Consider the following 14,441-nt stretch of genomic DNA (forward strand, 5'->3'; position numbering starts at 1 on the left):
GTCTGCTGGGGCTCTTGGGTCAGATCCGACTTCTTCGGGGGGAGCCGGCACAAAGATGGAGTCTGATTCTGGTGAAAGCTTCATAGGCGGCTTGAGGAGGCGCTGAAGAGCGATGCCGGATGGTATCGCTTGGCGGGTGGAGCCGACTCGTGCCAAGGCATCTGCTCGGTCGTTGTCATTTCTTGGCACGTGAAGAAACTCGCACCCCTCAAAGTATCCGCTGAGTTGCTGCACCAGGAAGCGGTAGCTCGCCATGTTTGCATCTTTGGCGTCCCAGTCGCCAGATGACTGCTGGACCACCAAACCGGAGTCGCCATAACACAGGATCCGGCGAATGCCGAGCTCTTTGTCGAGCTGGAGCCCGTGAATGAGCGCCTCGTATCCGACGACATTGTTGGAGGCGGCGAAGTGGATCTGCAGCGCATACTTGAGCTTGTCACCTTTAGGGGAAGTGAGGACGACGCCGGCTCCCAAGCCGGTGCGCATCTTGGAGCCGTCGAAATGCATCCGCCAATGGGTGGAGTTGGGCGCTGGTGGCAGGTACTGGGTCTCGGCCAAGTCGATGAGGAAGTCGGCCAGTGCTTGCGACTTGATGGCGATGCGGGGCTGGTAGTAGTTGGTGTAGGGATCCAACTCTATGGCCCATTTGGCCAGTCGGCCAGAAGCATCTCGGCTCCCGATTATCTCGGCCAGCGGGGCTGTGCAAACCACAGTGATCGGATGCTCTTGAAAGTAGGGCTTCAACTTCTTGGTGGCAAAGTGCACGTCATAGCACATCTTCTGGTAGTGGGGGTAGTTCTGCTTGGAGGTCGATAGTACCTCGCTCAGGTAATATACCGGTCTCTGGACAGGTAGCGCCTTGCCTTCGTCCTTGCGCTCCACTACAATGACTGTGCTGACTACCCGGCTGGTGGCAGCGATGTATAGGAGCATGGGCTCTTTAGGATTCGGAGCCGCCAGCACAGGGGGAGTAGTCAACATCTTCTTCAGCTGGAGAAATGCTTTGTCCGCCTTGTGGTTCCACTAGAAAAAGGTGGTCTTGTTCATTAGCTGGTACAAAGGGAGAGCCTTCTCGCCCAGCCGACTGATGAATCGGCTGATGGACGCCAAATAGCCAGTGAACTTTTGCACATCTAGCAGTCGGCTGGGTACCTCCATCCTCTCGATGGCCTTGATCTTCATAGGGTTGCACTCTATGCCGCGATCAGAGACCAGGAAGCCAAGGAGTTGGCCAGCTGGTACTCCAAAGACGCACTTCTCAGGGTTGAGCTTGATCTGGAATCGGCGCAGGTTCTCAAAGGTTTCTTTGAGGTCTTCCATCAATGTCCCATGCTTTTCCGTCTTCACCACTACATCATCCACGAAGACATGGGTGTTTCTGCCGAGTTGCTTGAGGAGGCACTTCTGCATGCAACGCTGAAAGGTGGCGCCGACATTCCTCAAGCCGAACGTCATGGTCAGGTAGCAGAAGGCTCCAAACGGCGTGATGAAGGTAGTCTTCAGTCTGTCTGCCGGGTTCTGTTTGATCTGGTGATACCTTGAATATGCATCTAAGAAGCTCAACAGCTCGCATCCGGCTGCGGAGTCTATCACCTGATCAATTCTCGGCAGAGCAAACGGGTCCTTGGGACAGGCTTTGTTGAGGCTTGTGTAGTCAATGCACATCCGCCACTGCTTGTTCTTCTTCGGCACTAGGACCGGGTTTGCTAACCATTCTGGAAAAAACACCTCCATAATGAAGCCGTCTGCCAGGAGCCGGGCTATCTCTTCTCCAACAACTCTTCTCTTCTCTTTTGACAGGTGGCGCAAGGGCTGCCTGACGGGCTTCACATCAGATCGGACATGTAACTTGTGCTCGACGAATTCCGTCGGTACACCTGGCATGTCTTTAGAGGACCATGCAAAGATGTCTCGATTCTCATGGAGGAAATCGACGACCTCGCCTTCCTATTTGCTGTCTAGGTTTGCACCTATGACGGCGTACCTCTCTGGGTGCTCCGGGTCCAAGGGTATCTTCTTCGTCTCTTTGGCCGGCTTGAATGAACCCTCAGCTTCCGACTCCTTGGGGTCGGGTGACATCTCTGGCTGCTTGCCGGCCATCGCCACAACCCGATCAAGAAGCCGCTTCTCAGCTGCGATCACCAGGGACTCGGCCAGCCGACTGCTCTCAGCTGCGCAAGCGGACGACTTTCTGTACCTTGGAACTCGGCATCTTCATCTTGAGGTAGGCGTAGTGGGGGACCGCCATGAACTTGGCCAAAGCAGGTCGGCCAAGAAATGCATGGTACGGGCTTTCGAGGTCCACCACTTCAAACCAAACTGGCTCTCGGCGGAAATGATCTTTGTCTCCAAAGAGGACGTCTATCAGGATCTTGCCGATTAGTGAGCACGAAAGGCCTGGTACAATGTCGTGGAACACAGTCCGGCTGCTCTGCAGCTGTCTTTGCTTGATCCCTAACTTCTCCATGGTATCCTTGTACAGGATGTTGATGCTACTGCCTCCGTCTATCAGCACTCGCGAGAAGCGAGCGGCCCTCCTATCTGTGGCTAAGGTGGCACTCAAAACCAGGGCGTAGGAGCCTGGATTCGGCATCACCTCTGGGTGATCAGCTCTGCTCCAACTAATAGGCTTCTCGGACCAATGCATAAATTTTGGAGTATCTGATGCTACTGCATTCACTTCTTGCTGCTGCAGCCACCTGCTGCATCAATCGTCAGCCACACTGGTGAACACCACATAGGCTCCGTGCTCTTCTGGGTACTCATCTCGTACTGCGCTGACTGGCCTGGCAGCCGGCTGCTGGGGCGGCGGTGGAGGCGGTGGCCCAGCAGGCGGGGGAGGAAGGAGGCCGTCTCCCTTGGCGATTCTGGTGAGCCAGTGGCACTTTCGGGTGGTATGGTTTGACGGCTTCGCGCCGCTATGGAACTTGTAGGGACCATCTAGGGTCTACTCGTAAGAGAAGGCCGGCAACCAGTTGGACTTGCTGCCTTTCTGTCGCTTGGTCGGAGGCTGCCCCTTCGGCTGTTGGTCTTCGACTGTCGCAACCTGCCGACTGCTGGAAGTCGGCTGTGAGGCCTTGCACTTGTTATCGTTCTGTTGGTGTTGCCGACTGGCGTCTCCACAGCCGGAGTTCTGGGAGCCTGAGGGGCCACTTTGCCAGTCGCATTAACTTGAATCTCCGTCTTCATGGAGGAGTCGGCTGTGGCGTACTTGTCTGCTATGATCAGCAGCTCGTCGAGGGTCTCCGGCTCGTCGCAGAGGAGCTTGTGCTTGAGGAGGGTGCCTTCTCTGCACCCGGTGGTGAAGTATTCGATAGCCTGTACCTCGTGCACGCCCTCGCAGGAGTTCCGAAGCTCGGCCCAGCGCGTGAGGTAGTCGCGTGTTGACTCGTCGGGGCCTTGCACGCACAAGGAAAGCTGGTGAGGCTTGGGAGGTCACTTGTACGTGCTTGTGAAGTTGCGGATGAAGGCCTCGTTGAAGTCGACCCAGCTGTTGATGCTGCGGGGCTTCAGACTGTTCAACCATGTCCGGGCCGTGCCCTGGAGCATGAGTGGAACATACTTCACGGCAACACGATTGTTGCCGTTTGCTATGTTGACGACTGTGGAGTAGTCAACCAGCCAGTCCTCCGGCTTCACGGAGCCGGTGTACTTGGGCATGTCTCGGGGGAGCGTCAACCCTTTGGGAAAGGGCTCGTCTCGGATGCGGGGACCGAAACAGGGCGGACCCAACTCGTCTTCTTCTTCCAGCGCCAGGGATCGGTGGAGTCGGTCGATCCAGTGGCGGGCGTCATTCCCTCCGACTCCCTCTCGACGGCCAAGGTGGCCACCGAGAGTCGGATACTCAACGGGTGGCGGGGAGACTCACCTTTCTCTTCGTGGTGGAGGAGGCAGATAGTCGCCCTGCCATTCCACTGCTCTCGGGCGGTCGTCTTGGTCGCGCTCGATGGTGATGCAAGTCTGACTATGGCTGACAGCTGGCTCTTTGTCTTTTCTTCCGCGGACTCCACCAGTCGGCGTCCGAGACATCGCGCCTTGATCTTAGCAGGGAGGCAGGTCATCGCTTGGTTGCTGCGGCGCCTCCATGCGGCCGCCGGCTGCATTCTGCGCGGCAGCCGCGTCGAGGAGCTGCTGGACTCGCTCCGTCATCAGGCGGCGCTCTTTGCCTTCGAAGTTTTTCAGCTCGTCAGTCGCCGCCTGGGCGGCGCGGATGTTCTCCGCAGGCGTGGCGTACATGGGGCGATTGGCTCCGAACAGGTTGGCGATGGCCACGCCGCGCTGCTGGACCGCGCCTAGGCGGCTAGGCCCAGTCGGAGCCGGCGAGCCGCCCACAGCACGATCCATCTCACGCTGGTAGGCTTCTAACAAGCACCTCATGCTTGCCAGCTTCTTCGCACCTTCGATGATTTGAAGGCGGCGCGCCTCCAGCGTCTCGGCGTCAGTGTCCTCCGGAATAGGCGCGGTCAGGTCCCGTAGAGCTGCGTCGAGTGGGTCATGAGCTCCCTCACCGGAACGCTCGCCATGACTGATGACGAGCACCTCCGTGATGGCGCTTCCGCCGCTCTCCTCGTGAGGGAGCGGCTCGTCGTAGACCACCACGTTGGTGGGGAACGCGTCGAGCGACGCGGCATCGGGTCGGTGGAGCCTACGTACTCCAAGTCCACGGCAAGCTCGCCGGTGACGTGGAGTTGGTCGAGGAGGCCCGCGAGGAGGCTCTCGGGGCCACCCGTGCCTGCGTTGGACGCGGGCTCGTCGAAGAGGCGAACCTCGCCGACAAGTTCGGCGAGGCAGCTGGCTGCGCAGGCGGCCTCAACGCCGCGTAGCGCGTCGATGCAGACTCTGTCTAGCGAGCCTGGCTGGCTATGCTCGCCAGGGAGGAAAAGGGTTCCCGCCCAGAATAGATCTCTGGACGACGGTGCACCTCGCCCCACGGTGGGCGCCAAATGTCGGGGGTTGGGTGCGACATAGGCCAAAGGATGGCTTATCATGGTGGGGGCGAGTAGAACGTCGCCGGTGCCTGGAAACGGGATAAGGCGAAGACATGCACGCCGGTGGATCTTACCCAGCTTCGGGGCTCTCTGAGGAGATAACACCCCTACTGCTTCTCTGCGGGGTCTCCGCATGGTCAGTAACGCAAAGTGGGTACAAGGTTGCTCCTTGAGCTATTTCTGGAGGTAGGAGAAGACAAAGCTAGCTCTCTCCTTCCTATATGATCTGGTCTAGTGCTAATGGATTTGAACCCTTCGCATGGGTGCCCTGGGGGTTTATATAGGCCTACCCCCTAGGGGTACAATGGTAAATCCGGCTGGACGCGGGTCCTAGCCGTCAGTCTCTCAGGCCGCCGTCTTCTCTGCCGACTGGTGGGTCCCGCCGACTTGCCTGGTACGGGGCCGATAGCCCTTGTCCGCCGCGGGCGGGTCTTGCCGGCTGTGGATTACTGTAGCCGTGCCTCTAATGACGCTGGCTTGGTCATGGGGTCATGGCAACAGTGCCGCCGCCCGGCGGGCGATCACTGTTGCCATTCCCCGTCGCGTCTGGTTAATGGCGTGGGGGGCCCGTGGGAGGGGCCAGCCGACAACGGGGGGGCGACTCCCAACGGGTCCGTCTTCTGGTGCTCTCGCCGTCTTCTGCACTCCCGCCGACCGTCGGGACCCGCCGTCTCTGGGTCGTATAGACTGGCCGTCGTGGGCACAGGGCCCCGCCCCCAGGGGCTGATGTCAGGGCTGGCATGGCAACAGTGCCGCGCCGGACGGAGATCTCCGTCGGTACGGCGCACTGTGGCCATGCCTGCCCTCAATAAACGGGGTGGTTGGAGTTGCGGGCCGACTCCCCATAGCCGACTTCTCTGGAAGTCGCAGGCCAGGAGTCGGCTTAACTTGGAGTCGCCTCTGGGACTCGTCTTATCTTGGAGTCGCCTCTGGACTCGGCTTATCTTGGAGTCGCCTCTGGGACTCGGCTTGTCTTGGAGTCGCCTCTGGGACTCGGCTTATCTTGGAGTCGCCTCTGGGACTCGGCTTATCTTGGAGTCGCCTCTGGGATTCGGCTTATCTTGGAGTCGCTTCTGGGACTCGGCTTATCTTGGAGTCGCCTCTGGGACTCGGCTTTTCTTGGAGTCACCTCTGGGACTCGAGGGGCGCAACCTGCCCCGATGTCTTGAAAGGTTCTGGGCCTCGGGTTAGCCTACCGGTGGCCCATTACTTCGACAATTGTCTTCACACATTTTTAGGGGTCATCTCCGGTAGGTAAACCGAATCAACGAGGGACTACTGCCTGTGTTATCCTGCAATTCTCACAAACACATTAGTCCCTCAACTAGGTATGTCGTCAATACTCCAAAACCAACTAGGGGTGGCACTAGATGCACTTACAATCTCCCCCTTTTTGGTGATTAATGACAAACTGGTTGAAGTTTTCAATGGGGATAAAAGTATGTGAAATTGTAAAGGATTAAGATATTGTCTTCATAGGTGGCAAAAAGGCTTCCCCTGAAGATGTGCATATAAATGTTTTGCGTTGGAATGCAAATGCACATGGCAGGTTGTACTTGTGGAGATCCTCTTCACCTTACATAGACAATACATCATGCATGAATAGATATAACAAGAATAATGACATGCATAATGAAAGATGGACGTCTGCAGAATGACTTCATGCGGGATTTATCATCGCACATGCGGAATTTATCATCGCATCACATTATAATAGAAAAAGTAGCAGACGACCATCAAGTTTAAGTGTTACAACTCAAAGAACCAAATGTATCAAAAGCGAGAGTTGTAAACACTTGGCAAAAGTATAGCAACCACCCATATGGACCCGCATGAAGACTATCAACTCATATGTTTCTCCTCCTTTTGTCAGTAAGGACCAAAAAGGTTTGAAGACATAGAGGCTCTACTCGTTCCCATGAGGAGTAGGTGAGGTGGCAGGGTCGTTGTTGAGGTTTGGTGGTGCAGACAAACTTGGTGCAGTGTTGATACGCGCCAAAGTTTGAGGTTGTGAAGTAGCATCATCAGCGTCATCAAGTACTCTGGCATTAACAGTTGCCGCGGAGGAGGAGTACTCGGAATCTTTGAGTGATGGAGTCCGACGCAAGACAGCATTCCTGGGAGGAGTGGTATCAAACTTGAATCTCTTTGTGAAGCCATCGTCTTGAAGATCAGCTTCAGCACTGAGCAAAGTCAGACTCTTCCATGACCTCTGACAGGTTTCATGAGTGACAAACGCATTCTTGGTGGCAAGATTTTGAATGCGATTAATATCCACCAAGAGGCTTTGCATCTGACGCTTTAGCCAGTAATGATGTTTATCGTGTTTCTGATGTAAGGCCACGAGAAGCTCTCGGTCATTTAGCACACGAGATCGCTTTCGAGCCCTTGGAGCAATAGTGCTTTCAGTGGCTTCAGTACGGGCACGACGAGGTGCACGAGTATTTCTAGCCATAGGATAAACACGAGTGGCAGCATGAACTCCTTCAACATGCTGAGAGAAACTTTGACGATCGACATTGTGAAGATAAATTGCCTCCTTGGCAGGCTCTGGGTATATGGCTTCGACGGACATATCAACCTCTGGCAAGAATATGAGATGGTTGCGTGCAGAGGCTGATAGTCAACAGTAGAGTGAAGCTTGATCAGACGCATTACCCATGGAGCATAGAAATTCAGACCAAATATATCTGAGCCAGATGCAGCAAATTGGCGAATGAAGAAATCCTAAGCATTGAAGCTGATGCCATTGAGAATATAGAAAACCAATGTCTTCATTGAGCCTTCAAGCTTTGCTGAGGAAGAATGTCCTTTGATTGGCCATAGAGTTCGCCCGATAATGTGATAGATGGTGCGGGGCAGATACTCTAGGTCTTCAACAAAGAATTCCTTGGGATATTCAGCATCATGCGGCAGTGGCTTCATCATACTCAGCATTTGGCTCATATTGTACTCAGGCTTCTGGAAGATGATTTCCAATGCATTGCGGTGAAGCTGACAACCAGGTTCATATAGTTCACCTGGAGTGGACAGGCCAGTAAGCTCAATGAGATCAAGAGATTTGGCTTCATGGTGTACATTGACTGTCATCCACTCAAGGACCCATGTCTTCGGATCCCTGTTGTAGCCGCGAATGTGGAGAGTGGCATAGAATTGCAGCAGAAGCTCTTCATTCCAATTTTCTTTATCAGTCACAAACTGGATAAGGACTGCATCTCTGAAACAGACGAGGGCTTCTTCAAAGCAAGGCAGGCCCGCAATGGCTTTGCAGTCAAGACGCATATGGGGAAAAATGCACCCTTGATTGTATAGGACACAGGAGTAATAACTGCGCTGCTGATAACTCCAGAACCGATCAGATGATATTCTTGGCTTGGAATATGGGTTCTTGGCTCTGTCAAAGAAAGTGTTGTGTGCTATGAAGCCATTGACGTTGAATGATCCTGGTGCAGATGCAGTACCTAGAAACCTTGGCAGCCTTGGTTTTGGCTTCTGAACCTGTGTCCTGTGCTCCACATGATAATCAAATTGAGGTTCGGGAGCGGGCGGAAGAACCAGAATTGGCCATCTGACAATGACAAGCTCGCGTTTATAAAATACGTGCTCAATGGTGTGTGGCCTTGGTGGTGATACAGGAGCAGTGGCATTGGCAATGGCATCAGGCTGCATATTGGTTGCAGGTGCATCATTGGATTTAGGCACGGTGTTTACTGCGGGCGCCACATTACACTACTAGGGAAAAGGCTACTAGCAGCGCGGGTAAAATGGCTACTAGTAGCGCGGGAACTCGCGCTACTAGTATCGCGCTACAGCTAAAAGTTAGTAGTAGCGTGGGTCGAACCTGCGCTACTACTAACTTTGTTAGTAGCAGCGAGGGTTCAATCCGCGCTACTGCTATCATGAATCGCGCTACTACTAATGAAATAGTAGTAGTGTGTCTATAGTCCCAACGCTACTAGTATCCTAAATACTAGTAGCGCGCCATTTTATCCCCACGCCACTACTAACTTATTAGGAATTAAAAAAAATAAAACCAACCAAATTCATTCTATCACACAGTTGCCGTGTCTTCTCCAATTCCTCGTTGTAGCAGCAACTCATGTATAATTTCATTCTATCGCACAGTTACATAACCAACTACGTTCCTCCTTGTAGGAGCAACTCATGTATAATTTCATTCTATCGCGTAGTTACATAAGCAACTACCTACATAAGTTGTTATGGCCCGATCTGAAAATTGGACCACTCGTCAATGTGCGGCGCCTGCCAGGCCTGATCTCGCGGCCTGCAGCTGCGACGAAACACATTGGATAGCCCTCAGCTCCAACCGGACCGGCCGATGTCGTCCTTGTGCTTCGCCACCAGCGGACGGAGGAAGCCATCGTACACGTGCCCCGCTCCCCGCACTCTGAAACCCAAACATCATAAAGATTCAGATTCAGAATTGGCCACATATCCAATCAAGTATATCTGAATGTTGATCATCTCTCGGGCTCGGGGTGTCTGATCGACTGCTTACCCGTGTGCTGGGGTGACAAAGGTAGAGAACGAGCAGCAGCTTCGCTTCTCTGTACATCGGCATCCACGACAGCGTCCAGTCCACGAACCTCTCGATGACCGTCATCGTCGCTACCAGAACCCTACACCATTACAAACAAAGGTTCAGAAACTTCAGATTCTTCATAAGAATGGCACGAAAAAAATGCAATACATGTAGATGCCAATGTGCAACATTTTTTTCCAGAGATTCTTATTTAAGCCGTAATGCACAATTGAAGCTATAAGCTATTTCCTAGTAGTGAAAAGTGTAGTTATATAAGAACGCATATACTGGTCCAGCTCAATAGCAAATAGCTACATGGTGCTAAACTGCCAGGGTAGGGTCAGGGTAATGCACAATCTAATATCGTACCCACACAGTTGTAGAAACAAACATAATAAACCTCTGATGTATCATAGCCGATTGGGATAAGCAAACCTAGACCAGTTCAACTTCTAGTGCCTAGCGCAAGTTATTATTGTTCCAAATAAATGAAACATACAAGACAAGTTGACAAGAATTGTGCCAGGTACGTACTCTTAAGGTCATTCATCTCAAAGGACACCATCTTAGACGGCACTGGTGAAGAAGAGCACACGAAGTCCTGTAACTGCAAACATTTGAATATTAGACAAAAAATTGTGCAAGAGAAACAGGACCGTCAACAAGACTTAACAGAGCTCCCGAAGAGCACCGAACCCTAAGTCAACAGGATCAGCAATTGCCATAAGTTTCAAATCTAGAGACGGCATGGCATCTCGGTGGCTCGGTGCAGATCAGCAACCCGATGAGCATGAATTGCCAAACTCGATATAAGGAACAACATGGAAATTTGCGCCGGAAGATGGCATCAGAGAACACTTCTAAGGGTAGTATGTGATAAACTAAGATGAACTAGTTTCAGGCGAAACGCCGGTCCAATTCAAATCGAGCCGACGAGCTCTCAAAATTTCGCCAGGCAAATCCATACCTAAACACGAACAGCCCCCAGATGACCCCGCCGCGTGCCGAATCGTAGATCGCCACCACCCCGCAGCCACAGATGGCACCTGATATGATCAGCGTGGAAGAAAAGAGAAAACTTAAAGTGCCCGCCAATAGCAGCACCATGATCAACTTTGCAAACCAGCTGCTATACAGACACATCCGGATATCATCTTCGACAATTCAGATCAATGCACTGCTTATTAAAAGTGCACTGACCTGGTATGTGTTACTTGTCAGATCAATGCTTCTTCGTCATCTCCGAGAATATAGGGTAAAGAAGCAGTTAAGTAAGAGAAACATATTGAAAAATCACTTGTATGACACAACGCAACACTGATGTGGCCATCTTAAACTAGAAATAAACAAACATACAGTCACCTTCGGCTGTGAAAAAACGGTGATGGACTGGTGGTGGTATCTTCATTGCATTTCCTTGCTTGGTAGAATACCTGCTAAGTTGGTTGTAATCATGTGACACAAACAAACAATACATGGGTTCAAAGTAAATGTCACAATAAGAAATGAATTACTGTCATCTTGCCAAGCAATCTTCATCGTCGATTTTAGTGATCCAAGACCTGCCCCTTCTTTATATGGTCGTTCGCAGTCCACACCTTCCGGCTGTGCATCAACCCCCCAGATGGGTCTTCTCAGCAGCGGCATACAGATGCTGCTGCAGCTCTCCAGCATCAGTCTGAGCGAATAAGAAATCACATCAGCTTATACATACATACATACACCTGTTAGTAGAAGTTCTTATATCTGAATTATTCTTGCTAAAATCGTCTGAGAAGACATCATTTCTTGGCTATTGGTGTGAGGTGCATACCAGTTCAGTTGAGAAAATTGTCAGTAAAAGCACTTGACTAGATTCCAATGATCTAAATATATCAGCAGCCACTTACTATAGCAGCTATAGTTTCTCTGAGCACACACTGGTCAGGATTACAACAACTAATTCAGATTTTAATGTCATGTCCTCGTTTTCAGATGCAGAACAGACAAAGGTTCAGAGTTCAAACATTTCTCTTCCAACATGTAGCACTCCTGCAATGCTGCTTTTAGAAACCACTCATCCAATTTTATATCCCTGGTGGCATTTGTTGCTTGTAAACTACAGAGCGCACTGATAATAAATCACACTAAGCACACAGTGGAAGTGAGGATTAGAATTCAGACCTGTACCTTGAACCTGCTTTCTCACTGGATCCACATCGTCCACCACCACGCTGGCTACCACTACCCAACGCCCGCGCCAAGCTACTGGCGACCCTGCCGTCGGACGCCAGCGCCTCGCCGGCCTCCATGGACTGCAGCGCCGCCGCGCCCACCACCTCGCAGCTCCGCGCAGCCACGGAGTGCGAGCTGCATCACAAATCGCAACACAAATATAACTGAGCAGGCTAAAACCACAAGTTCAGTAATGCGATAACTGAAACGAGAAGGGGGTTCCCTTTTTGGTACCTGGAGGAGAGGAGGAGCGGTAGGAGCGCGACGAGGGGTCCGGGGAGAGGGGAGAGCACCGGCGCCGGGGGCGAGCGGGAGAGAAGGCGGCGCAGGAGGCGCGCGGCGGCGGCGGAGGAGGAGGAGGCGCGTTGGTTCGGTCCGGTCGTTGGCGTGACGCCTGCGGGGACGGACGCATAGCTCTCGGCCTGGTCCACCTCCACGAACTGCCGGCTCCAGCGGGTCCAGTCCCATGCGGACGCCGATGCCGCGGGGCGGGAGGCCGCGGTGCAGCGGCATGCCGTAGCGGAGGAGGAGCTGGCGCCGCGGCGGGCGGGCACGTGCGCGGCGGAGGGGGGCGGGGGCGGGCAGCGGCGCGGGACGGGGAGCAGCGGGCGCGCGGCCGCCGGCGTGGCGCATGCGGCGGGGGGCATGGGGGCGGACAGATGGAGGAGAGGAGGTGGAAGGGAGGCCGGCGGCGAGTGGGTTGGGAGAGGAGAGGAGGTTGGGAATCCGGATCGGGTTGCCTGGTTTTTTTTAGACAGACGGGGGATGGGTGGTGTGGGACGGTTGGTGGGTGGGAGTGTGGATCGGGCCGGGGTAGACACGGTTAGTAGTATCGTGGGGGCTTTACCTGCGTACTACTACTTACTTAGTAGTAGCGCCGGTTTTATACCCCTCGCTACTACTATGGCCTATCCGGGGGCATTGTTGGAGACCATTTAGTAGCAGCGCGGGTTTATACCCCTCGCTACTACTATCAACTTAGTAGTAGCGCGGTTTTTATACCCCTCGCTACTACTAATTAGCAGTGGCGCCCATTTTTAAACCACGCTACTGATAAACTTCTATGTATAAGGTTTTCCCTAGTAGTGTTAGCTTCAGCCATGACAACATCATTGGCTTCAGTAGTGATGTTGGTGGCCGCCTCAGTATTTTCAACCTCCACTTGAGTACCTGGAGGGACGTGTCAGGACCCCAACTCAAAGCCACACCAATCTAGCATGTAACATCTCATATCCCTTTGCGGCCTCACGCATGGTATTCCCACGGGTGTCGCCTTACCTTGCCTGGGACCGTTTGCGCCTTTTGGCACACATATATGATAGTGTCGCCAGCATCCATATGACAAAGAGCCTGGGCTGACATGGCTAGTCATGAACCCAAAGTGGCACTAACTTACAGGGACAGGCATACATGACCCAACAACAAACGTGTCGGTCATCAGCGAGTGAATCTGGGATGTAGCAACTGGGCTAGCAGGACTCCGGTAAACCGGGCTGTAGCAGGCTAACAGGACTCCGGTAGACACCGCGTGACATTTCCCTGAAGGGACAAACACAGGAACGAAAAAGGACACATGCCGGCTAGCCTAAGTGTTCCGGAGCAGTAGCAAGCTACCAAGGCTCAGTGGAAGCACTAGGGGACATTTCCCGGTAAGAGAGGCTACCAAGGATAAACAACTAGATAGTCAGATCCCACACATACCAAGCATTTCAATAGCATACACACAATATGCTCGATATGTACAAATACAACATGGCATCACAACATGACTCTACAACTCAAGTATTTTATTCAATAGGCTCCGAGGAGCGAGATATTACAAACATGGGTCTCATGACCCAACATTCAGAGCATACAAGTCAAAGCACAAGCGGAAGCTTAACATGTCTGAGTACAGACAACTACAAATGAAAAAGGCTGAGAAGCCTGACTAACTACCAGATCCTGCTGAGGGCACAAGATCGTAGATGAGGTAACAAGCTAAACGTCGAAGTTCACGGGGAACTACTAGTGAGACTGAAGTCTCTCTGCAAAAACATAAAATAGGCAAACGTGAGTACAAATCTAACCAACAAGACATACATCAGAACTATCTACATATGCATCATTATCAACAAAGGGGGTGGTGGAGTTTAACTGCAGCAAGCCAGCTTTGACTCGGTGGCTATCCTGAACTACGACTGCAAGTAACTCTTTTGAGGTGGCGCACACGAGTCCACATATTCACCATATCAATACACTACTATGGATCCACTCCCGTCTCCCTACAAGAACGCCATCCATAGCACTCACGCTTATCTTGCGCATTTTAGAGTATCCACTTTCACTTGTCTATGAACTGTACAGGCAACCCAGAAGTCCTTTACCGCGGACACGTCTATTCAAATAGATGATGTTAACCCTGCAGGGGTGTACTTCTTCACACACGCTCTCACAACTTACCGCCATTTACACGACATGTACTCGACAACCTTCAAGCGTAAGCCCAACGAGGGTGTCGGCCACGACCTACCTGAACACTCAAGTCTCTAGTCCAGGTTTATCGCCTATTCAGGTTCCATCCGCAGGGAGTCCGGCCGAGGTTTCCACATACGGCCGCGAACAATGTGTACAGGGTTCCGCGACACCAATTGGGCGACCGGCATACCCGGCCACGTGCCTACCGCATCACAGCCCACCCCTTGGGTCAGCGCTGC

At 52.7% G+C, this 14,441-nt stretch overlaps 1 protein-coding gene across 1 annotated transcript; it reads right to left on the minus strand.

Annotated features, from left to right (window-relative positions):
• Positions 1-9,030: 9,030 nt before the first annotated feature.
• On the minus strand, positions 9,031-12,392 carry LOC119292754. Its single transcript, XM_037571472.1, has 8 exons — positions 11,980-12,392; positions 11,701-11,880; positions 11,057-11,209; positions 10,894-10,964; positions 10,499-10,577; positions 10,066-10,138; positions 9,508-9,628; positions 9,031-9,396 (listed from the first exon to the last, which is right to left on the minus strand). The coding sequence occupies exons 1-6, from the start codon at positions 12,390-12,392 to the stop codon at positions 10,078-10,080; spliced, it is 957 nt and encodes a 318-aa protein (XP_037427369.1). The 3' UTR covers positions 9,031-9,396; positions 9,508-9,628; positions 10,066-10,077.
• Between the last annotated feature and the right edge of the window lie 2,049 nt (positions 12,393-14,441).

The sequence above is a fragment of the Triticum dicoccoides genome, chromosome 4B, assembly GCF_002162155.2.
Source record: "Triticum dicoccoides isolate Atlit2015 ecotype Zavitan chromosome 4B, WEW_v2.0, whole genome shotgun sequence".
Taxonomy (NCBI): Eukaryota; Viridiplantae; Streptophyta; class Magnoliopsida; order Poales; family Poaceae; genus Triticum; species Triticum dicoccoides.